Source organism: Lepisma saccharinum, chromosome 6, assembly GCF_977018435.1.
Source record: "Lepisma saccharinum chromosome 6, izLepSacc3.1, whole genome shotgun sequence".
NCBI lineage: Eukaryota > Metazoa > Arthropoda > Insecta > Zygentoma > Lepismatidae > Lepisma > Lepisma saccharinum.
The window spans coordinates 8,267,163-8,294,258 of record NC_139234.1 but is presented as its reverse complement, the minus strand read 5'-3'; the positions used below and the strand labels follow the sequence as shown (position 1 = coordinate 8,294,258).

Sequence of the window (27,096 nt, the reverse complement as noted above, 5' to 3'; positions counted from 1 at the left end):
TTTATATTATATTCAAATTTCTTGGATGCAATACAGTCTCTTGTCATCTTTTTTACACATGCTTCAACGTTTGTACACAGGTTGCTGTTGCAGTAACAGTTACGGAGACGTATGACAAAATCGTGTGACGTCACGTTCGCGGCGTCACTAGCGCTATCGTGACAGGATACGGAAATATGGGAAGTTCCGTTCAGCAGACGACAAGTGTGGTTCAGAAACCATCGATAGCTCCGGGAGCCAATCTCCTTGCATCTCCCATTGCATAGACTTTACCCTCCTCTCGACTAATCGAAGTCGCAGTTGACGTCATCGAATAAAGGTTGACTTCTGCTGTTTTGTGGCCAATCTTCTCTAAACCTTCTACATATTCCTGAAAAAAAAAGTATGTTAGTAAATTAAGCAGTTTGAAACACGGCTACTAATTCTGACGGGTGAAAAAAATTTCGTCTACAACACTGGAGGTCAACATAAAATATTGTAATTTCTTAGAATAGGCTGCATAAATAAAACTGAACAAGTGTTTATGAACAGGTGTTTGAAAGGTAGCTGACAAAGTACTAAGGAAGTGAGGATCGTATGAAAGAAAATCTCCCTCTTCTAGTTTGTGTGTAATACGTGTGTGTGTCTATGAAATTACTCAAGGCGGGTGTTCATGCTTACTATGTGGTCGTGATACAACAATTATGATATTTATATTTGGAATAAAATAAACAGGTTCACATACAGTTTCGAACTTCATATTTTTTTACAAGTTAACCTTCTGTATGTTATTCTTACATAAATAATAATAGTTCACCCCATGAGAAAATTAATTCTAAAGACATATTTTTGCTAGATATGAATTTTATATTTTATATGTTTATGCAAATTTTAGTCACAAGTGTATTTGTATTTTGCATATTTCGGTGTTTTTTGGATCATAAAACCACTATCCTCTTCTCTTTTTCTATCTTTATCTCTCTCAAGGCTTGGTCTGCATAAATTTATATCTCATGTAATTCTACCTTGAACACTGTTTCGTAACATAATCGGGCTCAGTAATTATTGACTTGCCCTCGTATAATACTTCAAAACATACAGCATACCTTGGGGAATCCTTCCTCGTAGAATAATTTCATGGGCAGCAACTGATGATGGAGACGTGGTGTGTTTACAGCATCTTTCAGCGACCGATTAAACCACACATGATTGATGATAATCTGAAATGAAATTAAATACATTGTCACACCCACGGGGAAGGCCAAGTGATCACTTGACCATCTTTGTAATATTGATTGATTGATAATGCTTTATTCTAAATGCTGCACACAGTTTAAAGCCTTGGCGTAAGGAGATTCATCGACCCCCTTCGAAATTGGCATCGTTCAGGTTACAAAATCAGGTAGCTTGTTCTTATTCAAATTCAAATTGAAATTTAAATTGAAATTCTTTACTTGCGTGGGCGAGGTTCAGCCTGAGGCTGTTCTGCCACCTAAACCGTGTCATCGATTACATTTAAATTGAAATTTTTTATACATATGTTATTACAGTATTAATACAGTGTACAATAAACTGTATGATTTAGTTACAAGATCTATTGATAAAGTAATTGTAACAAATGTATGAATAAAATGATACAAAAATTGTGAAAAGACAACATAAAAAAAATGAATAAAAATATTTTTTTAAAAAAAAGATGTAGACAAAATACATAACATAAACATACAAGTTACATCATAGTATTTGAACACAATCTCTGCTCTGCCAAAAGCAAATTCTTTACTTCATTTCGAAAAGATTCTATTTTAGATATGCTCGACATGGTCTTAGGTAGGGCACTCCATAGTTTTGCAGCAAAATATGAAAACGACGACTGATATGCCTGTGTGTTGCAGAGTGGAAGGTTAAATTTGAAATTATTTCTTGTATGGGCAAACAACATAAATAAAGTTCAGAATGGAATAACTGAAGTAAAAACTACGTTAGATCGAAAACTTGACAATAAAACACAGATTACATGATTTTGTTCTGTATTATGTTTATGTATGTTTGTCATTGTCCTTTCATCTATTTCATCTCTTCGCGTTCATCCTCATCTTCGCAATTAGCCAAAACAATCAATCTCTTCCCTTCTCTCCTCATTTATTCTCTTCCTTTGGAGTGAGCAAGGCTAATGCAGCGTTGCAGAGGGGCGGAAAGGAGGGACGAGGAAGGAAGAGAGGAAGAAGACCTTGGGATGCATTGCATATGCTTGAACCTTGCGTGCACAGAGCGCTCGTCAGCCCTCACAAGGTCATGCGAGTTGCCCAAGTCAGCTCTAAAGCATATGTACGCATATTAAATTGTATTTTGATAAAGACTTCAAGACAGGGTCCGGAGAACTTCCATAATACCCACCGTAGCTACAGTACTAATTATTCTTGACCCTCCGGCTGCTCCTACCACCAGTCTAACATCTCCGTCGTCGTCCACCAAAATGGACGGCACCATGGAGGATAGGGGTTGCTTCAAAGGCTCGATTAAGTTCGCTGCCGAGTCCGGGATTCCGAAAGCATTTTGGAAGTTGGAGAAAGAAAAATCATTTATTTGGTTGTTCGGAATTATACCCGTGCTTCTGGATCGGAACTTGGCCCCGAAACTACGGAAGAAACAAAAAAGTACGACAATTGGTCAAGGTTTGAACTCAAGGGTGTAGCGTCAAATCATCGCCGACAAAACATCGCCAACAAAACATCGACGGTACAAAACATCGACGGCACAAAACATCGACAGTACAAAACATCGACGGTACAAAACATCGACGGTACAAAACATCGACGGTACAAAACATCGACGGCAAAAACATCGACGACAAAAACATCGACGGTAAAAACATCGACATCAAAAACATCGACATCAAAAACATCGACTGCAAAAACATCGACACCAAAAACATCGACGGCAAAAACATCGACGCCAAAAACATCGACGGCAAAAACATCGACATCAAAAACATCGACGGCAAAAACATCGACATCAAAAACATCGACGGCAAAAACATCGACATCAAAAACATCGACGGCAAAAACATCGACATCAAAAACATCGACGGCAAAAACATCGACGCCAAAAACATCGACGGCAAAAACATCGACATCAAAAACATCGACGGCAAAAACATCGACATCAAAAACATCGACGGCAAAAACATCGACATCAAAAACATCGACGGCAAAAACATCGACATCAAAAACATCGACGGCAAAAACATCGACGGCAAAAACATCGACGGCAAAAACATCGACATCAAAAACATCGACGGCAAAAACATCGACATCAAAAACATCGACGGCAAAAACATCGACGGCAAAAACATCGACGGCAAAAACATCGACATCAAAAACATCGACGGCAAAAACATCGACATCAAAAACATCGACGGCAAAAACATCGACATCAAAAACATCGACGGCAAAAACATCGACGGCAAAAACATCGACACCAAAAACATCGACATCAAAAACATCGACGGCAAAAACATCGACATCAAAAACATCGACGGCAAAAACATCGACATCAAAAACATCGACGGCAAAAACATCGACACCAAAAACATCAACGGTAAAAACATCGACGGTAAAAATATCGACGGTAAAAACATCGACGGCAAAAACATCGACGGTAAAACATCGACGGTAAAACATCGACATCAAAAACATCGACGGTAGAAACATCGACGGCAAAAACATCGACGGCAAAAACATCGATGGTAAAAGCATCGACACCAAAAACATCGACGGGAAAATCAGTTTTTGACAAAGTTTTCCACACTAATGAATTCAGATCTAATCCCGAATATTTTGAGATTGGCTACCCTAAATTATAAAGTGTTTCAGTGAAACGAACAATGTGTAATGAGCGAACTCAAATTGCCAACTTATAGTGCAACCATGCTGCCAATGTATAATGGTCATTGTTGTAAGAACGGTCCGCGATGCCGAAACACGACCTCTCAATAAAGACGTTATTATTATTATTATTATTGATAAAATTACAAACAATGAGATTGCGCTGTGAACGTGATTGTTTAGTTTCTGGTAACCATTTATCACTTCTCGTCGGCAGCGTTTGTGGTCGGGGGAAGGGAAAGGAAGGCTCCTCTGTGTGAAAGATGAAAAGCCCACCGACTATTGTTATTCCTTGTTTATTAGACGCAGGAGACCGAAGGGACCAATATACAACTTGACTTTTCCGTAGTGACTTTCTTTCGGTTCATGCACTGGTATACAACGTGTGCAAGTAATATAATTGCCCCCTCGCAATATTGTCTTGCCCCCTTCCTCTCCAGACATTTTCCCCGGGTGTCGCACGACGAAGCGCCTTCACTGTGTATCAGTACCGCTGTTGTATTTGAATCAAGGTGTCCGAGGTTCGATCCCCGGTGGAGTAAAGTTTCACAGTGGTATGGATTCTTTAAACTATAGGTTCAGTTCCGATTAACCCTTCGTGGGTCACACGAGAATAATTACATTGTTGATCGCTCACGGTGCCAGAGACCGGGCTCTTAATATACAGTGATGGACAAAAGTAATCATACAGTGGAACTGAAAGGACGAAAGGACGAATTGCAGCAGCTAGGAAACCAATAAGGAAGTCAAAACTGTTAATGCTGTACCATGTATGCACCAAAAAATATATTGACAACAAAAATAAATATCAGATGCTGCTTGTAGAAAAATAAAATACAATACATTCTCAATACCCGCTTCTTTGGCTGGACAAAAGTATTCATACACCAACATAAAAGTTCACTTTGAAGAAAAGAAAGAAACAAATACCATGTTGTCAGAATTTAGTATGCATTCCTCTGTTATGGAGAACAGCTGTCAGTCTCTTTTGCATAGAATGAACAAGAGGCGTGGTTATTTCAGATGTAATATTGTGCCGCTCATGCAAAATGACCTCTTTCAGTCTATTCTTGCTTGTTATGTCATGTTTTCGGAGTCTGGTTTCCAAATGGCTCCAAAGATGTTCAATGGGGTTAAGGTCGGGGGACTGAGGTGGAGTTTTGAGTGTGTGGGGAGTATTATATAACAACCAAATGTTGACAATCTCAGCTGTATGTTTAGGGTCGTTGTCCTGCTGGAAGTAAAAATCATTCCCATGACCCAAATGATCGATACTCTGCTGCAAATTGTTCTTCAGAATATCCAAATAGACAAATCTTTCCATAGTTTCCTCAATAAAGACGAGTTCTCCAACACCTGAGGCTCACATACAGCCCCAGACAATAACGCCACCACCTCCATGTTTAACTGTAGCCAAGAGATTTCGAGGCTCAAGCTCAGTATATATTGTGTATATACTATATGTGTAGTTGTTTTGAATCTGAACCTGAGAGATTAATTTAAAGTCACATATAATTTAAACAGTGTGATCTTTTTTTTTTAATAATGCAATACATATATAGCTTAATTGCAAGTAGTCCAACGAGGCATGGTATCTTCGAAGGCATCTTAAGAGATGCAGGATAGAAACTTAATCCTTTAAGGATCGATCCTATCTGTAACAAGATGGGTTTGCTGTGTGAATGCTACGACAGTCATAAATTCTTTCTGTAAATATTTGACATCAGGAAATAGTCTCAAACACAAAAGTAACTGAAGTAAAGGCAATAGAAAAGGACTGCTTTTGCAAATGAGAATGGCGGAAGCAAGGGGGCCATTGGCCGTCTAAAATTTTCAGGTTTATTAAAATTTACAAGTCAATGGTACTTTTATTGACCTTTGGGCCCGAGGAGCAATTTTTATGATTTCACAAATGTGACAGTTGTTTCACAAAATAAAAATAATCTTGGACGCTATTTTTATGGCCTAGAAAACTTTTTAATCCTCTCCAAAAAACTTAATCCCCCTAAAGTTAGATTCCAAGTTACGCCCATGAACTTGGATAGAGAAATTCCTTGTCAAACAAAAAAAATAGATAATTCGTGGCAAAATGATGTCCAAATGTGGCGGCGATTGTTTTCCAAAACTGGGGGGGGGGGGAGGGAGGACAAGGACAGTTTACTTTCCCTTGGTACATAAGGTTTAGCATAGTGCGAGAGAAAATGTGGCAAAATGTATGAGATGGTGCAACTGTCCCCTACGCCCCCATAATCTCCGCCACTAGTTAAATGTGAAAGAACATTTTTCTACTTTGCAGCAAATCATGGGTTACCTTCGTAATGGGATTGGTAACTGGAGGTTGAGTGCTGTATTTATTCCCTCAAATGTAACAGTTATTTAACAAAATAGTCCTGGATATTATTTTTAAGGGATGGAACAACTTTTTGATTCTCGATTAGTGCAGTGGCGGCGATTACGTTGGCACGGGGGTGCAGATGCCCCCCCACACACACTTTTTGCCGCTTTTGCCCCGGCATTATGCTAAACCGTATGTACGAAGAGAAAGTAAATTGTTCTTGCCCCCCCCCCCCACCCAACGTTTTGTAACCCAATCGCCTCCACTGCATTTAACTGTTAATGAATAACACAAAGCTTATAAAGTTCGTTAAAGGCAATTTTGAACGTTTCAGCTTTCCGTAGTTCTTAAATTCGGAACTTTCTGAATTGAAACGGCCAAATCCAATTAACAATTAGTAAAGCCTTCCCTTAATTTAGAAATTAATAAATCATAATTTTAATATTCTCTTCACAGGTAGCTCTTCTGCTTTCACATGGTGGAATCGAAATGGGCTACTATGACAGTGCACAAATTATTTTCTAACCTCAGAAATGAGGTTAATATAAATCCAACCAACTAAATACTGCAATACGGTGCAAAAATCAGCACGCTTGGGGAATGTAGGCATAGCTACTCCTAACACTCCGAAGAGCATTAACTTGCCCAAGCGTGCTGACTTTTGCACAAATTGCAGTATTTTATAGTGGAATTAGAGCCACTTAATGAAATGTACCCCCACCAGGGATCGAACACGGGTACACTTGGTTACAAGGCAACAGTCTTATTGCCAGACTACCTGGGTGTGGAGCTTAATTTTAATGTTTCTAATTCATAGTTTGTTAACTCCTTGATTTCATAACGTCGTATTTCTCTCTCTCGGAATTTTTAGCGATAAGGATATACGTATACACTGCCTTTCACGGCCAAGGTGGCCGTTGGGCGGCGGCTAGCGCGTCGGAAAGTAAGAGCACATCTGCCGGCATTTAAACCCACAACTGTACGCTGACCTTGACATTAGGCACGTCTGTGCTTCAGTATCCAGACAGCTGTTGTCAAGTTTGCCGTGTTTGTGAAGTGTTAAATTGTTAACAAGTGTTTTAGATTGTTTTGTTTTATTTTATGTATTGCCAGTTCTTTCTGCAGTCTAATAATGCCACGCTATCCGTACAATTTTAAACAACGAATTTTTATATACGACTCTTATGTCATTACGAATTCTTGTAGGGAAGTCAGAAGGCGTTTTGCAGCAGAATTCCCACATGTTCCTGTTTCACACAGACAGAGTGATCTGTTACTTGTGAACAAATTTACGAAAATAGTGTCTGCTCTTGTTAAGATAAAACGGCATGTGCTTACTGAGGATAAACTAGACTACGTTGGAACACGAATGAAACATATTCCTCAGAAATCTCTCCGATGCCTTGCCCAAGAAACATACATATTTCTAACGTCATCGTTGCGAGCTGCCAAACTTTTATACCGGAAGCCATATATCAGAAGAATCGAAAGAAAGTATGAAGAAATAAATTGAAGCCATTTCGAAAGAGGAAGTGATACGTGTTATAGCTCTTTTCAGTTGTTACGGCGTGCGCTCTAGAAGCTGGCAGGGGAAGTGGAGAGCGGGGAAACGACCTATCCAGCGCAACGAGACAGGCCGGTTAGAGAGAGAGACTGCAGCGTTGCCAGAGTAGCGGGAAAGGCGAGTTGAAATCGAAAGAACCATGAAATACAGACGTCCCATTGTTCGTGTATGGCCTGAGAATGCGTATTATCCCCATCTTGTGGTCAGTAGAATACCGATAAGTGTATGATATCAAGGGTAGTATATACGTTGTAGGAATTCTTTCCAACTGTACCGAATGGTAGCTAGCATTGTCCATTACAATCACTGCGTCTTTGATATTCCTTTCGTCAAGCGTATCTAAAAACTGCAAAAACCACTGAAAAATAATTTACATGCCTGTAGAAAACCAGTGTGACTGGAACCTACGTGACAAACAATAATGCGCCCACCTTTACCCACGGGCACTTTTAAACCCCCTGTACCCTCTTTATTTTGCCAGATTTTTGTTGGAGCGTAATTCTGATCTATGTACGTTTCATCTAAATGAAATACCTATATAGGGCAAAGGTTCCTTATTTTTTAGAAGATGCATTTTTCTCAAAAACGTTACTCTGGCTGTAACTCGTATATCGGCTCTCTCCATCAGAAATCGTCTACCGTCATTGCTCTTTTTGTACTTGAACCCCATATACTTCAGTATCCTTCACAATGACGAAACTCCCCACTGAAAGCTTATTAATGTATGCAAATCAACGAAAACTTGTTCAGTGTTGGATATTCACCCTTTACATAATACCCGAGGATAATTCTTCTTGTTATATCTTTATCGCAACCGTCGATTGCCTTTGTGATACTGTTCCTTTTGATTCGTTTGCGCGGTGATTCAAGACTGTCTTTGCCTTCCCTAACAATATGCTGCACAGTTCGCGTCACAATGGAACAGCGAGAGTACAAATAAACGTAACATCACATGCCACATACACGTTTATCGAAGAAACAATGCAGTTAGGCAATACACGACGCGACAACAATTACTCCCACGTATGTTATTCCTACATTCCGCTCATAACAAACAGGAATCAACACTGGGGCAAAAGACCATCAGCAACGCGGTGAATTGGCAACACAGCAACGTGCAGAACGAAGTTAGCGCTGCAGCTTCCTCCCGCAACTGCCTAACTCTCGGCTCCACCGCTAGGTGGTCTGTTCTCTGGTTGGTCAGCGGCATGTTCCCCGCTCCCCACTTCCCCTGCCAGCTTCTAGACCGCACGACGTAAGAACTGAAAAGATAGTGAAAATTTCCTATAAATATGTGGATGCAGGAGGACATCATTTCAGAAGCAAGTTCTAGATCCGCCTATGTGTATGGCGACAACCTGTATATTTATGTCTAACACAAACTACTAGCAAAAAATTACAGCTAAATTATTCTCCTTATTTTCTTAAGTTCATATAAGGCTGTGTATTTTAAAAAATAAAACACGTTGTTTGTTAAAAACCCTTCATGCACAATCTACATTTGTGACAAAAATTCTAGAAACCCTTCTGGTGTGAATTGCAGAATTGATATCAGTTGCGGATAAACCCTGATGTTTGTGAGAGACGATGTTTTGAAGGCTTCTGTCCAGTGGCTGTCACAAGGGGTCTGCTATGTGAAGGTGGGCAGGGGAGGTAAAGCAAAGGTGCCCTCAGTCGGTTCGTACCATAGTCATAAAAGAACATTTCTTCCACATCCACAATATAACGAGCATTCAACTATCCCGTCTATGAAGTTAAAAGCAGCTTGCTAGAAAGCAGAAGGAAACATGACACTTCGCATTGTTTACGATTCCATTGTTTGAGCTTTGAGGCAAGAATCAGGTGCTAATAATAATATTGTTTTGATGTCAGAAGGTGCGCATGCAGCGCGAAATAATCGAATCAATGAAAATGCCGCTCTTGCACAACAACCATGGCTGATAAGAAATCTAAAAAAAGATCGACGAATGTAGGCATGTTTGGTCGAAACAAAGAAGAGCTATAGTTCATGATGCTATTATCACAACACAAAATCCTATTCATGGAGCGAATCAAGATATAAATTTCACCTGGGCGAGTTGGAGTTTTAGAGCCCCTCTACTTTCCATTCTGTTACTCACCCCAGTCTTTCTACTCTGCTCCTCTTACTTTCCGCCTTCCTCCCATAATAATAAAACATGACTGCATTATAAATTAACGGCTTTAATGACAAAAAATAGCGATGTTTTTGGCGTCGATGTTTTGTGCAGTCGATGTTTTTGCCGTCGATGTTTTTGGCGTCGATGTTTTGTGCCGTCGATGTTTTTGCTGTCGATGTTTTTGCTGTCGATGTTTTTGCTGTCGATGTTTTTGCCGTCGATGTTTTTGGCGTCGATGTTTTTGGCGTCGATGTTTTGTGCCGTCGATGTTTTGTGCCGTCGATGTTTTTGCCGTCGATGTTTTTGCCGTCGATGTTTTTGCCGTCGAAGTTTTTGCCGTCGATGTTTTTGGTGTCGATGTTTTTGCCGTCGATGTTTTTGCCGTCGATGTTTTGTGCCGTCGATGTTTTGTGCCGTCGATGTTTTTGGTGTCGATGTTTTTGCTGTCGATGTTTTTGCTGTCGATGTTTTTGCCGTCGAAGTTTTTGCCGTCGAAGTTTTTGCCGTCGATGTTTTTGCCGTCGATGTTTTTGCCGTCGATGTTTTTGCTGTCGATGTTTTGTGCCGTCGATGTTTTGTGCCGTCGATGTTTTTGCCGTCGATGTTTTTGCCGTCGATATTTTTGTTGTCGATGTTTTGTGCCGTCGATGTTTTTGGTGTCGATGTTTTTGCTGTCGATGTTTTTGGCGTCGATGTTTTTGCTGTCGATGTTTTTGGCGTCGATGTTTTTGCCGTCGATGTTTTTGCTGTCGATGTTTTTGCCGTCGATGTTTTTGCTGTCGATGTTTTTGCCGTCGATGTTTTTGGCGTCGATGTTTTTGCTTTCGATGTTTTTGCCGTCGATGTTTTTGCCGTCGATGTTTTTGCCGTCGATGTTTTTGCCGTCGATGTTTTTGCCGTCGATGTTTTTGCTGTCGATGTTTTTGCCGTCGATGTTTTTGCTGTCGATGTTTTTGCCGTCGATGTTTTTGGCGTCGATGTTTTTGCTTTCGATGTTTTTGCCGTCGATGTTTTTGCTGTCGATGTTTTTGCCGTCGATGTTTTTGGCGTCGATGTTTTTGCTTTCGATGTTTTTGCCGTCGATGTTTTTGCCGTCGATGTTTTTGCTGTCGATGTTTTTGCCGTCGATGTTTTTGGCGTCGATGTTTTTGCCGTCGATGTTTTTGCCGTCGATGTTTTTGCCGTCGATGTTTTTGCCGTCGATGTTTTTGCCGTCGATGTTTTGTACTGTCGATGTTTTGTGCTGTCGATGTTTTGTACTGTCGATGTTTTGTGCTGTCGATGAAATGTAGGCGATGTTTTTGTTGTCGATGTTTTTGCGTCGATGTTTTGACGTATAACCGAACTCAAGTACCTTAGATGAGACGGCGGAAATAGATGCCACCAACAGATTAACTTTGCGCCAGTCCTTTGTGAAAAGTTACTTCTCAAAAGTAACAGAGTTGCAGTTCAGTGTTCACTCAAAATGTAATTCTCTTACAGTTAAATTTAGAGGTTTAACCACACTTTTCTATCACCGGTGGATAAATTTAGAACAAAAATAGGCCTTTGTGAAAAATTTGGGAATGTTATGTGTGGTTTCAGTTAGTCCCTTTGAAAAATAACTCCGTTATAGTTACTGTTTATTTGTACGCAACTATAAGTTACTTTTACATTTGCATTATTCTAGATAAATTAAAACTCTAATAACTGCAAGCAAGCTGTTTTTCACGAATATCAATCTAAAATTAAAATTTATTTTCAAGAAAATACAATTAATTGCTTGAATATAAAAATGCCAAGAGAATCTAACTAATATTTTTGAAAGATCTTTTGTAACCATAATAAAAAATCTGGAAATTTTCACCAAATTATTTGGCACCTCTAGACACACACGCACAATTACTAAAAGAATTTGATGCTGGTGAACAATGCACAAAAATAACAATACGTCAACAGACATATAAGCTTGTCTTAGAAACCAGTGGCAAAATTGATACAAACGTCTCACTCTGAATTTAAGGAAGGTAACAATGTGCCCTAAAATATAATTCGAAATTATGACCAACTCTCCCGCATTTCCCGGAGTCTCCCATATTAGAGCTATTTCTTTTTTCCGGATCCTCCCGGCTTCCGTATTGACATTCTACTTCTCCCGTACGTTTCATTAACAACAAAGACCGCGGAATTTCAACTCATTCCGAGTTAGGCGGAAGTGACGTCATATCTTGCAGTAGTTGATTGATGCTCATTGAAGCATGTACTGTAGCGTGTTTCTCATTTGTGTGTGTGTTGTCCTTTTCTAATGGTCTGGGGACGGGAGGGAGTGCTCGTCACATGTTCACGCCTTTTACTTGTTTACGTTACCAGTAACTATCGTAATCAATTCTTAATTTACCCAGTACTGTATAGTATTGGGATGACATTCTGGCTCTGTCCGAAAGGTACAAAGTACAGACTTGAAGTATGGTCTTGGCGGAAGTGACGTCACCTAGTACAGTTCGAAAGCGCCAAGAACAGAAGTACGCAAGTGCACAGCTTGCAGTACAGATGGTTGGTGACTAGGTCACGTGGTTTCCGCACTCGTTGTTCATTTGTTTAAAATCGCGGAGGTAGAAAGCCAGCGACACAGGTAGATATACGTTATGGCCAGCATGTTGTTGGTTATAGTTCTTCTAATGTGTGGAAATGTATGTGTACGAACATTTGAAAATGCTATGTGATTTCTATGGTGAAAAATAAGTGTTTAAAACGCGAGGAAAACAACGAGTACTCAGTTTTATCTACTGATCGTATTTGGCGCTGCAGTCGAAGTGCAATTCACCAGTCCACGACTTGAAGACCGCACTCCAAGACCATACTCGGAGTATGCTCGCTTCAAGTACGGTCTTACACCTTTCGGACACGGCCACAGTATTCCGGGTCAAGCATATGATATCTTCGTCTATGTGCACAGCCTGAACGGTGCATGCTACGTATAAAGTCAAGCCCTTTAGAGCACTGGCGTGTGCAGGATTTTTTTTTCGGGAGGGGCTGGAATTGTAAAGGTGGATAATAGCTATGATAGATAGTACATATTTTATGGGGGCGGTATACACAACAATATATTGCGTATATTAAGAGTTTTCTACCCTCAAAAATGGCAATGGGTGGTCATTTTTAGAGGGGTTTGATTTTACCACTGTGGTATTCCCCAGTTCCCCACTCTTGTCTCTGAAAATATTGATTATCTGAAAATTTCGCAGGGGCTATAGCCCCATCAACCCCCTCTGTGTACGCCAGTGCTTTAGAGAGAAACTCACCAACTTCCAACAACTTTCCGTTCTTTCAATTTTTCGATGTGCACGCTAATAACAGAGATGTGAATGTAAATATCAGCTTCATGAAAGCGAGATCCACGAGTAATACCGTGCAAAATGTCCATCACTATGTTCGTGCACTTTATTTGACCCAATAAGAGCTTCAGGAATTAGAAGAAAACTCAAAACAAGCTGTTAACAACTTCTGCACCAACATACATAAAAATCCATCGCTTAAAAGCACATGGGATGTGACAGAAAAATTAATGAAAATAGTCATGGACAATTTGCACGGTAATACTCATGGATCCCACTGCACGTTATTCAAACAACACTGTGTGAAATTTCTGTTATACTTTTACATTTGAATTGTAGTAATTTGTCTACCAAAATATGCTATCATGCTTTACCTAAATTACCCTAACCTGACCTAACCTAAATCTGACATAACTCCCATTCGCATCCCATTTTTAAATTTTGTACAGCTATTGAGTAATAATGTGTACATAACATATAATTTTTTTTTGAAAAATTAAAAGACCCGTTTTTGAGAAGTTACTACCAAAACCAAAATTTTCTTTACACTGCCCTCACTTTTTCCCCTTCACATGGGCATGTAATACCTCATGTGGAAAAGCCCTTCAAGTCCTTTCCGACACCGTCTGAATCACTTCTATAGGTTCCCTGATTGTCGAATATTGCAATTTGAAGTTAACAAGATGTTGGAAAGAAAGGGTCAAAATCGCACATTTTGCTCCTCTGTAATTTCGGAAATGCAAAAGATATGGATCTACAACTTTGCATATTTTCCTACCTCAGGTTGTCCTTTCAGTTTACCAGATTTCCAAAAATGTAAGGTTGAGGACCTTGTCGATTTGACATCGAACGGCCCACCTCGCCCCGACACTGCAGATACTTACAAATAATTAATGGTACTTGTGATGGACACCGCGTCACCATTTGGAGCAAGCACGCACACATGTCCTGTCCCATGATCTTCTTCATTATAGTACACTCCGTAAAACCTTGGATCGTTATGTGTCTCCGTGTCACTGATGTCATTAATGATGCTTCTGATAAAGTCAGACGATGTCAAGTTGGCAACAATCTGAAATGAACAAGGGTTCTCCGTGTGAATTGGCAACACTGAATGCATTTCTATCCACATCATTCTTTTACGAGGCTTCTTTCGCCGTCGCCTTATAATCAAAGAGCCCCGGGTTCGATACCCGGTGGAGGCACATACAGTGGTTCGGATCTTACTTGAAACTGGAGGTCCAGTCCTTGCATAAAGTAGACTTACAACAGATTCAAACGACGCTGGTTCATCGCTATAATCACAACGGTAAGCGGACGATAAAGAGGTAGTCACATCCTTTGTAGCAGAAGCAATCAACACTAAATTTCAGTTCGCCATATTCAAAATTGTAAGAGTTCAAAATGGTGACAGTCTGTTTTAGGTTTTCTAGTAGTTCGTTATTTGAACATATTCTATTTAGCATGAACACTACACCCACCGAATTTCAGTTTTCTATATTTAAACTTAGAAACATCTTCAACATAATGACAATCTACTTCCATTTACTATAATTTCGCTACTTCAATATATTGGTTAAATTAATTAGCATATAGCATTTAGAAATTCAAGAAAGGCAAGTATATAGGCTATGAAGTTATTGCACGTAAAATAAGAAAATCGGCAAAACGCGAATTAACTTTTCATACATTTAATTTAATCTGTTAATTACCGTCGCTTTTCTGCCACTTTTGGCTAAACGCGACGATGAGGATGAGTATAATGATATGAAATTGATGAAGAGAGAGAGAGAGAGAGAGAGAGAGAGAATGGTGTGAAAAATAATGGCCGATTTCGACGGTTTGGTGTGAACTAAAGCTAAAAGAGCAAAGATTTCAGCACACGTGTTCACATTAATTTATGCAATAATTCATGTTTTTTCTGAATTTTAAGGATAAAAAAATTATTGCCTCTGTTGGAAATTAAATTGCTACTCTATTTAAAAAAAATGTGTTCAATGCCTTATACCTTTTCTTTTTCGTTGGCTACGTGTATGTGTGTGTGCGTGTGTGTGTGTGTATGTATGTATGTATGAACACATCAAATTACTCTAATTCTGAAAGATTGGTTTTTTATTGATTTTACTTTGCTTTTGTGCCACTTTTGGCTAATTTGCGAAGATGGGGATGAATGATGATATGATGAAATTGATGAATGCACACTCACAAACATCGTTGCCCAGGCCGGGATTCGAACCCTGGACCCCTGGCGTCGTAGCGCAATGTGCTAACCACTCCGCCACAGGAGCCGGCCCTAATTCTGAAAGAAAATTTTAATTTAATATTACATGCATTTGGCCTAAGTGACTTTATTTCTTATTAGGAACCCGTGAAAAGTTTCGTAAGCCAAGGAATTGTAGAAATCATTGTTGTAAAGTAAACTTTTGTTTATGTAGTAACCATATTCCACGCACAAAAGGTAGTATATTCGACAACTTCCGGCAGATGACGTCATCACGTGTAGGTTCTGAAGAAAAGTACTATCATTAATTATCTTTTTTTTGCAATCATGATCTCGCATGTGCATCATAATATCCCTGTAAAATTTTAGTTGTGAAAAAGGTTCTCTAGAATCGTAATTTTGTGTTGATTTATGGTGATTTCTAAATACGTCACACGAAAATTACCAATCACAGTGCTCAATCAGTCATGTACTAACCTCACTGACTTCGACGATATTGTCATCACCCAGGAAAGATCTTTTAGCATACGAGAATTTCATGGTCTCCACAATCCTCTGGTACATAACGACGGGGTCTTCGTCGGGGATTATTTCATGCAAAATTCTCAACATGAAAGACAGGATAAGTCCTGACCCAGGAAGGGGAGTTGTATACAAAGTGAAATCTCCTAACTTGGTGGTTACCGGTTTTTGCCAGTCTGTCCTAGAAGTACAAGAAAATACAATTACGTCGTAATGAGTTCAAAACCATGCGCTGTTCTACAATCTTCATCGATTATTCCATGTAAAGAACACGTAAAGATCTAATACATAGCAAGAGTATGTGATTTAAACGTTTAGGTTTCTTTTTAGGGGAATGTCACACATTGCTTCATCTATGCGTTCTTACACAGGAATTTATTATGATGAATAATGAAAGCAATAACTTAAAGAAAAGTTTAAAATATCATTTTCTGTCTTAACAAAAGATGCTAGTGGCAACCCTGCCAGGCGCCTCTGGAAATAACGTCAGAGCGGTCGTTTGCTGTGTTGGGTTGATTTTTAGCGCTTATAACGGATAAACTAAACGCTTTCGAGATAATGTTCACAAGAAATAGTTACTTGAATGATATCTACCAGCAGCCAACCGTTGTGAAGTTGCTTTTGGACACCCTGCATATAAATTTGTGTGTGAGTCTATGTAAGAATATATTACCAATACTTAGCCAAATCTTCCTCAGTAATGATTCCACCGAATTCCTGCACATCGTTCGCAAACTGTTTGCCCAATTCTCCTTTATAAAATACATCTACTCCTTCATCTGCCACTCGTTCGAGAAATTCGGCGAATTTTGGTCGGAGCATTGTTTCTCCTTCCTTCCATGTTTTTCCCGTACTTGGATTCAGAAATATCTCCCTGAAAAGCAAAGAGAATGTGTTTTGAGGGTCAATATTGATTTGATTATCAAGTACTGACATCTTTGCAAGGCGGTAGGGTAACGTATTGGCTGACATTGGGGGGGGGGGAGTGTCGACATTGGGCTGGGCCTAGAGCTAAAGGTGAAGTGTGAACCACTGAAATGACTCTTAAGTTCAGGGAAGGGAATTTTGTAAAGTATGGGGATATGAGCATTGGATCCGTGGCAAACAACATAAGCTCTCACTGGCCCTTTCAATTACAACGGATTGTTTTTTTTAAATATGTTCAACACATTTTCTTTTTTAATTTTGTGTTCCTTTTAAAGTACCCGCACTCCCGCCCCCACTAGTAAATCCCTATTTGCATATAGAAGCCGAGGGCTGAGCCCCATCCCACCTAAATCCTAGCATTGGTATGGCTTCCTTTATGGCAAGTCTGTGCAATATTTTTCCACCCTTTGAAGTAAGCTACGTGGGCCTCCTTCTTGGTATAACGTTAATGCTGTCGCCTTGTAAGCAACCTATAAAAGGTTGAAATTTAAATTTGAGAGTTTGATCCTGGCTTAGAATGGACGCTGACGACAGGCCTAACACATGCAAGTCGAACGGAGTTACGTTGTAGCTTGATATAGTATAACTCAGTGGCAGACAGTCCAGTGTTTAGTTTCCGGTAGAGGCACATTGTAGTTCGGATTCCCTTTAAACTGTGAATTCAGTCTCGATTAGCCTATCTGAACATAAAGTGAACTTCCAACAAACAAACGAACAAACTTACTTTTTAGAAAACGTGATGATAATTTATATAATGGAAGTGGGAGGTTTGAAGTTCGGCCACCATAGACATTCCAGGAGAGCAGAAGCTATTTTAAACCGGAAAGAGTGAATAGTAAAACACAAAACAGTAAAACTAATGCTGAGAATAACAACAACAACAGACAAAACAAAACAGTACCAAGAAAAACAGAGACCAGTTTCACAATTAGCATTACTTATGTAAATTTCTTTGTAAGTTGATGATAAAGGACTAACGACGGCTGAAAATATCTATTTGGTTTGAGATGTTGTTAAACTGATTAGGAAGCCCATGAAATAAAGAACCTTGAACGAGTGAGAGCCTGGGAGTTGCAGTGTGGAAAGTTTCCTTGTTTTGTGTTTTATGTCCAGGCACTCTCTGAGGGAGAGTTCGTGAAGTGGGAAGCTACATTACAGCAAAGGAACAAGTAGTGCAATGATGTGACTCTGTAGATCTTACCTCAATGTTTCGGTGCCCGTAACATCGCGTTCAACTTCTTTCAAAGATTTTGCAAGATGTCCCGAGACAAGAATCCCCTCTCTGCAGAGCTTGATGCTTGGTTGGACAAGATCGTTCCATGGAAGTGTCCCGAATCGATTGTGTGCATCCCACATGCCTTTTAATTCCCCTGGTATTCCAACTGCAAGTCCACCTGTGAAAAGGGATAAGTTACATCACATCGACTTTTGTTTAGGCTTACCATATTTTTTTGGGGTCCAACCCAGGACATATTTGCGATCAACTCGTTACTGCTGAATTTCAGTTTTCTTTACAAAAATAAATTGAAATTACTTAAAAGCCTTAACATTTTATTGGAACATTAAACTATAAATTGTACAAGAAAAAAAATATTAACATTATTTTCTAAAGTCAATCGCTTCATTTTCAAACGTTTAATTGAATAATACATTGACTGATGTTTAGGAAGCCTCTCTGTTCACTGTTCTGTTAGTTGACTCAGTTGAACTTTTCACTAGACATGACTTTTTTTCAGAAATGACTTGTTTGTTTTAATAACATCATAAAATTCACAACATGAAAGTTCTGAATTAATTTTGACATTCAGCAGATGTTTAACAGTGGATACTAGAAGTCTCTCTACTTTGTTTTCTCTTTCTTTTTATCTCCGGTTCTTGCACTACTCTAAATTGTTCTGGATGGACAGAAGCTGGGCTAGGGTCCACCCTCTTCCCTGGTGGCGAACTTTCTTTTTCCAATCAACTTGTGAATGCGGTTTCATTTCTTGCTCTCTGATTGGCTGTTGGAAAGTTACGGTGCTGTGATTGTGAGAATGTCTTATTTCCTATTTTTAACGCAAATTAGCTGCTTTCTAATCTAATTTAACCTTACCTAAACTAACCTAACCTAACCTAACCTATCGTACAGCGCAAACAAGATATTCTCACAATGACAGCACCGTAACTTTCCAACAGCCAATCAGAGAGCAAGAAATGAACCCGCATTCACAAGTTGACTGGAAAAAGAAAATGCGTTCCCCGGTGGGGACTATCTTGTTTGTTAGATATCGAAAAATTAAATTATGAGTTAATTTGAGAGTTACTTTTCTGTGCGTTTCACAAGAAATGAACATAATTATTGTTACTTCTAATCAAAATATTAATTTTCATGTAAACATTTGTTACGGGCAAATGATTTGGACCTCTATATTTTCATATTTAAATCTATGAGGCTAATGATAATTTGATGGAAATTAAATATAATTTTAGATGTCTACACCTGTTGAGAAATGCATTATTGAAAGGAAAACGTAAATCATGTAAGTGGCATGGCAACCGTGAACTTGTGCTACTGTTCGGAAGGTTACATTTGAAAAGTAATTGAGTAACAGTAACAGTTACTTTCTACTGGACAATCCTTGCAAACAATTTACACGCAAGCAATAATCATTAATTGTAAAAACAAATCAATATATAGAGACTTACATCTGTTTCATTTATTTATTTCTGGTATATTAGTATTCATATATTTATATTTTTACAACAAATGAAATGATGGAACATGGGGTCAACTTTGCTTTAATAATTCTAATTCGAATAATGAATTGTATGTCCGCCATGGGACTGTGCATGTGATGGCATCAATTCAATTTGCAACAGTTTCTTTAGCTTCCATTCTAAGCTAAAGAAGATTCGTTCCTTCAACAATGACTTCCTTCTAGCTCGGCTACCACATTTCAAACGAATGCAGCAATCCAACCGATTAGAAATTACGAATTGCTATAAGTGTGGATGTTCTACATATGGCACACAACGAAGCCTAACTTCTTTGCTTTAGGCGGTTCCACGAAAATCTCTTCACCTTAGCATCCAGAGATGACACATAGTTGCAATTTTTTCAAGTTTACATTTTAAGTGTCGGGAAGTGACTGTAAAGTTAAGTGCTGATAACGTCACTTCAATTGCAAAATAGTAACTCTGGAACAGAGCTTTTACTTTTAAAAGTAGCTAGTTACAAATATAATTCCTTAACAAAAGTAACTATTCGTCTTGAGCCAACCCCCCCCCCCCACACACACACACACCCATTCTTTGTGAAAGTTTTGGATGATATAGTGCGAAACCCAGAGAAGAATGCAAACATTACATACCTTTACTAGCTAACTCTTTGTTGCTACCATAGAGGGCTTCGTTGGCTTCAAGCGGTGCCATTTCTCTTGCGTTGAGAACAAAGGCCTTCCGTCTGTCCCTTATGTATACGGTCATCAAGAATCCTCCTCCCACCCCCATGCTCTCCGGGGCGACAACTCCCATGCACAATGTCGCCGCCACTGCTGCATCCACGGCGCTTCCGCCATTTTGTAAAATATGTCTGGAAGCAGAGATGAGACTTTTAGAAAAAAACTTTTCTTTAAGTTGTTTGTAAGAAGTATTCGAGCATCATTTGAAGTCTTACTTTAAAGTGTTTTAAGTTCCAAGTTCCTGTTAATGCAACCATTGTACGTACATGGACTTACGGACGTCCGGAAGGAGGAGCAAGGGGGGCGTTAAGCCTGGTATCCACTTGTTGCAAACCAGCGTAACTTATCCCCGTTCCGTATCAATTTATTCGAGAAAACTTGCAACGCTCCGTTTCAAAATGTGAGAAAACATACGCAACGGACCCGATCGCTTATTTGGCGGTTTTTCCACGTCACATCAAAGGAAGGGTACGATACGCGGTGCAGGGGCAGTGTGGACGGACATGCGCGCGTTCCGTTGCCTTGTTGCATCATCCTTCAGTGTGTAGTGAGTTCTGTGAATGACAGTACGTCCCATTGTCAATTCTTTATTATGGAGTGGGATAAGAAAATTCCTATTGTATTTGTTGATATAAAGTAAAGTTTCTGTATAATCCGCTGATCTGCTGGAACCGCAAGTCTGCCAATAAGCTGCTTCCACTATACAGTTCACGGTTCGCATACATGTTTGTCATCCACCAACGTGATGATTTGCGTTTTTTTTTTTTGTTTTTTTTTTGTTTTTTTTCGATAAAACGTAATTAATGAAAATATATGCGGCTGCTGCCACTTGCTGCGGTGTACTCATCGTCATTTGAGACCAGACCGTGAACCGTATCGCACTCCCGCATCAATAGTGCTCCAGGGTGGATGATACGGAACGCAGTGATGATACGCGACAATTCGGGATCCGTATCGTATCAATGATTAGTACGGCACGGGGATGCGATACGCTGGTTTGCAACAAGTGGACATCAGGCTTTATATGTTGGCTCTTCCAGACTGAATCCTCTGAGACGCACACTGAGACGCCGGAAGCGCGGCAACACAACGGAACAGTTTCGCTTCCGGCGTCGCAGTGGGCCTTAACCCTGAAGATAACCTGCAGAATTCTAGCCGGAAATTCCGTGCTTCGGTTCCGCACGTTCCCCTGTAGAAAGCGTTACGCCATTTGATTTCAATAGAAGCAGACGACAGAAGTTCTGTTGCCGGATTTTTCGATGTTTCCCCGCCGAAATCCGTGAACGATCAACGCGGTTTGGAACAGCACAAATCGGTCTTATTCGGTGCAGTTCGGCTCGGTTCGGCACAGCGTTCACCCACTTGTAATGCGTGGCACAACACCGAATCGCTCGAAGTGGGTTTTCTGTCTTCTAATTCCGACCGTTCGTTGGGGCGTGCACGCACTGCCGAATACTTCCGAAACCACCCGATTTTAACTGATAGTCTCGTTATAGCGTACAAACACACATCGCGGATACATAAATAGAAGACGTACGGGACACGTACACCGTCAGCAGAAAAAAAGGAAATCATTTTATCTTATGAAGTCTATCACATAATTTTAAACTCGTTTCTATTTTTTTGAAAGCAAAATACATAACATGTTATGAACAGAATGATCCAACATACTGCCGATTGAAGGGACAAATACACAAGAATATGGAGAAATTAAATAACAGCAAGAACACGTTAAATGACACCATAATAGCTTGTTTGAAATGTTGCTTTAAGTTCACTTTATGCACAGATATGCTAATCGGGATTGGAGCTACAGTTTAAACTGGGATCCTAACCACACTTCAATATGCCTCTACCGGGTATCGAACCCGGGACTCCTTGATTACAGGCGACGACGTTACCACTACACCATCGACATAATAATAGCGATAGAAAAAACAACAAAATTATAGATGGTATTGAGACGACAGTTGTTACAGTTTCATCTCGTGTTGCGAAGGAGAACATTTGTCTCATTCTCGGTCCTGTATCTATATACCAAGTGCAGTTTTTTCTCGAGGGAAACCCTCGATTTCGTACCGAGTATCAGAAAAAATTACACAATTTTGAGAAGTACAGTAATATAAACATACTAATAACTTAAGTTTTCGCAGAAAGAACACGTATAGCTTTCCTATCTATAAATAATCATACAGCAGCATTGTTTCATAGTAAATCGATTTTGATTACGATGGAATTTTCATAGACTAAGTTACTAAAGTCTAGGCCTAGTCTGGACAAATCTTAAAGCGATATCGTAGTTGTCTCGAAATTCGAGATAAGTTCGAGGCATTCCTCAGCTCGGTACCATCTCTAGAAAGGAGAGAGTGAGAGTACATGCACAGAAGCAAATAATACGTGTAGAGTGGCATGCATAAGTATTGCCAAGCAAATTGTCCACCACCATGTTAATTCTCTTTGTTTTACCCAACGAGAACTTGAAGAAGTGAAACAAAACACCAGACAAGCAGCTGACTACATCTGCACCAGAAAACGTAAAAGATCAAATCCTTAAAAATGTGTAGGATTTAAGAGAAAAAATTATGAAAATAGTCATGGACAATTTGCCGAGAAATAACTGTGCATCACACAAGTGAAATTCTTACAACCAGAGACTTATCATTCGTACAGTGAGATCCATGAGTATTACCGTGCAAATTGTCCATCACCATGTTCGTGCACTTTATTTGACCCAATAAGAGTTTGAGTTGGTGTTTTAAGTCCACTTTATGCACAGTAAGGCTAATCGGGACTGGGCCTACAGTTTAAAGTGGAATCCGAACCACTATGTGCCTCCACCGGGTATCGAACCCGGGATCCCTTGAATACAAGGCGACGACGCTACCACTGCGCCATCGGGGAGGCCTGACCCAACAAGAGCTTCAAGAATTAAACGAAAACTCAAAACAAGCTGTTGACAACTTCTGCACCAGCATACATAAGAATCCATCGCTTAAAAACACATAGGATGTAAGAGAAAAATTTATGAAAATAGTCACGGACAATTTGCACGGTAATACTAACGGATTCCACTGTACTAAAACAGTTTTAACTCCACTTACTTTCCTATTGTGGCACAAGGATATCCCATCGCAGCAATTGCAGCCTCTGAGTAGTTCCCATACATGCCACAGTATTTCGCTTGCAGTGATTGGAAATCATTACAATGTCCTTTTGCACATCGTGATAAAACAACGATCTTGAACACGAAGAGTAGAATATATCGCCAGTGGATTGTGAATCTAGTCAAACATAAATTACTGTGAGTTATATTTACAAACAGAAATTAACTATTATAATCAATATTGCACATTAAATTTTATTGGTTGGTACCTTGGTTGTTAGAAAATGTTCCCCTGTCCTTTAGAGAGGCCCTTGTATCACCCACCGCAGTGGACCAGTCCCTACGGGACGCGGAATGAGGAGATAAGGTCAATTCCGTTGTTGAAATCCACGAGTACCAGCAGGCACGAATCTAGAAATATGTTTCGGGGCGGAGGGGGGGGGGGGTCCGAACCAAGTGTCTCAAAATAATAATAATAATGTTTAAACAAGAATTATTATTTTATTAAATTAATTATAATAGTATTAATTAAAATATTCAAATTAATTAATATTATATTTTATTACATGAATAGGTAAAAGGATGGTAAACAATAGTGATTAAACAGCACGTATTCATTATCTAGCTTACGTGTAGTTAAGGTCGGCAAAAATTTGTAAAACAAACTGCACTGGCAAGGAAATTAATGTCAAATAGATAAAGATTTGAATATTTATTAAATATAAGAAAAGGTTATTAGGTCCAGTTGACGAGAAGTAAAGTTCCTAGTGATATTTTTTAAATGTTAGGTTGTAAGTAGTAATAAATCTTGCATAAATCTATATACCTTGCCCCTGTCATTCAAAGAAGTATGATTACAATATAATCCTTCCCTTCCAATAAGTTTGGCGGAAATAAATAAACATCTATTAAAGAACAAGCATATTTTCATTATATAATTTTAATTATTTTATTATTTCATTATTTTCAATATTTAATTTTTGAAATTAGTAAGTCTTTCGAGGGGGGTCCAGATACCCTGGAATCCCCCACTAAATGAGTCCTTGAGTACCAGGTATTTAATACTTTGGAGGGAACAGTAAGCGACTTACAAAATCTGTTTATACAGGGTGCTCGGAAATTCCGCTTACAAACTCCTAGGGCTAGTAGAGGGGACTGAGTAGACAATGTTTGGAATAGGAATCCATGTCCGGAAACGTACCGTTTCCGTGCTACAACCATGACAATGTGTCGGATGTGCCTGCGTTGGGTATGCAACCGGGTAGGCATTACATGACGTCAGAAGATCACCTGATGGCACGTGAAATCTACCCTCCCGCGGTATTCTGCCTGGAGCCCCATTCACGTGCCTGTGCTTCTCCGATGAACATGGTTGAATACACGTTTGCAGAATACACGGACATGATCCTTGGCGCAGCGGAAGGGAATGGAAGAGCAGCTCGTCGGCTGTATCAAGAGCGTTATCCACAACGTGCGACTCCATCGCATAACCTTTTTGTCAGCATTACGGCTCCGAGAACGAGATACCTTCACCGCTGACAGGAAGGTCTGTGGTGCTCCAAAGAGACGCCGCACGCCCGAATTGGAAGGTGCTTTACTGCACCACGTTGAACAGGACCCGTCAACAAGTACGCGAACAATTGCTCGTGCAATGGGTGTTTCTCGCAGCATCGTGTGAGAGGTTCTGCATGAGCAACGGGCTTTGAGACCAGCCGATTTTGTACCACGTGTTAACTTCTGCACGTGGTTTCTGCACCGCTGCATCGACGAGCCCCAGTTTCCACGTCGAGTTCTGTTCACAGATGAATGTAAATTCACTAGGGAGTGTGTTCTCAATTCTATGAACAGCCACGTCTGGCCAGACGAAAACCCTCATGCGACGTATGTCCGGGGATCCCAGCACAGATTTGCTATCAATGTGTGGTCAGGTATTCTGGACGGTCATGTGATCGGGCCGTACCTTCTTCCAACCAGGCTAAAGGGTGCCGCGTACTTGATCTTCCTACAGGAAGTATTGGCCCTGTTCTTGGATGGTGTGCCATTGAACATCCGTCAGGAACTGTGGTTTCAGCACGATGGCGCACCGCGTCACTTTACACGTGACGTCCGGAGACATCTTGACCGAAGATTCGGGGAAAGATGGATAGGCCGAGGTGGTCCAACCGCGTGGCCCCCACGATCGCCGGATTTAAAGCTATTGGGGTCGTATGAAGAGTATGGTGTACGAGACTCCTGCAGAGACAGAGGACGAGCTGCTGGCACGAGTTATGCTCGCTACACAAGAGATTGACGGGACACCAGGTGTGATGAAGCGAGTGTACTGGAACATGATTCTTCGGTACAATGTGTGCAACGACGTTGGTGGTCGTCACATCGAGCCACTTGTAGTTGAGCAGTGGCCTATGCGACACATCCAGTGCAGAAGACAGAAACAAATTGTTGCGTTCCACTGTCGATACAGGTGTTTATCAATGTATAGTACGTTTCTTTTTTGTTCTCTTGGCATTGTTACCAAATAAATTAGTTTCTATTATGGACTGAGTCACACGTCATTGACTTCTGCGCCTTACGTAACACCTCTTCTGACATGGTTGTAATAAATGATTACACTCTAAGTCATCAGGTGATCTTCTGACGTCATGTACTGCCTACCCGGTTGCATACCCAACACAGGCACACCCGACACATTGTCATGGTTGTAGCACGGAAACGGTACGATTTCGGACATGGGCTCCTATTCCAAATATTGTCTTCTCAGTCCCCTCTACTAGCCCTAGGAGTTTGTAAGGTGAATTTCCGAGCACCCTGTATTTAATTTAAATCATACTTACATAGAACCCTCACCTTCTGCTGAAGATTACGATAGAACAAAGAGACGGTTAGGGTTAAATTTTATTGGCGATTTTGCAAATTGGTGCTGTGGAGTTGTGAATGAGAGTCAATACCATGATTTGATTTCTTCAGTAAACGAACGCACAGTGAATGCACTAGTTCATAAGATCGCCACTAATTTAAAAAACGAACACCAGCAAGCCCATCTCTTAAAATAGCATATTCTTTTTATCATTATGGAAAAACGAATGATTGATTTGGTTTATTTTACTTCGCTTTTCTACCACTTCTGGCTAATCGCGACGATGAGAATGAGTGATGATACGATAAAGATGATAAAGATACACTCACAAAGAGTACCCATGCCCATTCCGGGATTCGAACCCGGGACCCCTGCCGTCGTAGCGCGCTGTGCTTCACTGATCGTGTTTAGTAAAAATAAATATTTTAACTTGCCTAAATTGTAGGAAATGACGTATCTCTCCAGAATCTCCGAACATTCTCTTCAAGTTGTGCTACGTACATCGAACACTGACAACACAAAAAATATATCCTAATCGTAAAAAGAATACAATATGATACAAGGTAGTTAAACTAGAGTCACGTGGTACGAGAAAGATATTAAACTAAGCTGCTGTTCATAAAAATAACGGTTTAATTTGAAAAGCGCCCAAGCAGAACATATTAGAAGTGGCGTGCTCTTGTGTTTTTTTTTTCCATGACCCTTTTCATCTACTATTAATAAGAACTATTTCTATAGATGACGAATTAGATGCGATCACTGTAGTGAAGTTATTTGCAACGCTCACTAGTAGCGTGCAGTGTTGGCAGATC

At 40.0% G+C, this 27,096-nt stretch overlaps 1 protein-coding gene across 1 annotated transcript; it reads right to left on the bottom strand.

The window, feature by feature from the left end:
- Positions 1-26,801, bottom strand: LOC145989219 (scoloptoxin SSD14-like). Its single transcript, XM_083124526.1, has 10 exons — positions 26,719-26,801; positions 23,429-23,608; positions 20,238-20,458; positions 18,089-18,281; positions 16,634-16,834; positions 15,916-16,141; positions 14,102-14,289; positions 2,377-2,617; positions 1,086-1,199; positions 1-370 (listed from the first exon to the last, which is right to left on the bottom strand). Exons 1-10 carry the CDS (start codon positions 26,760-26,762, stop codon positions 212-214), a joined length of 1,767 nt encoding a protein of 588 aa, XP_082980652.1. The 5' UTR covers positions 26,763-26,801; the 3' UTR covers positions 1-211.
- Between the last annotated feature and the right edge of the window lie 295 nt (positions 26,802-27,096).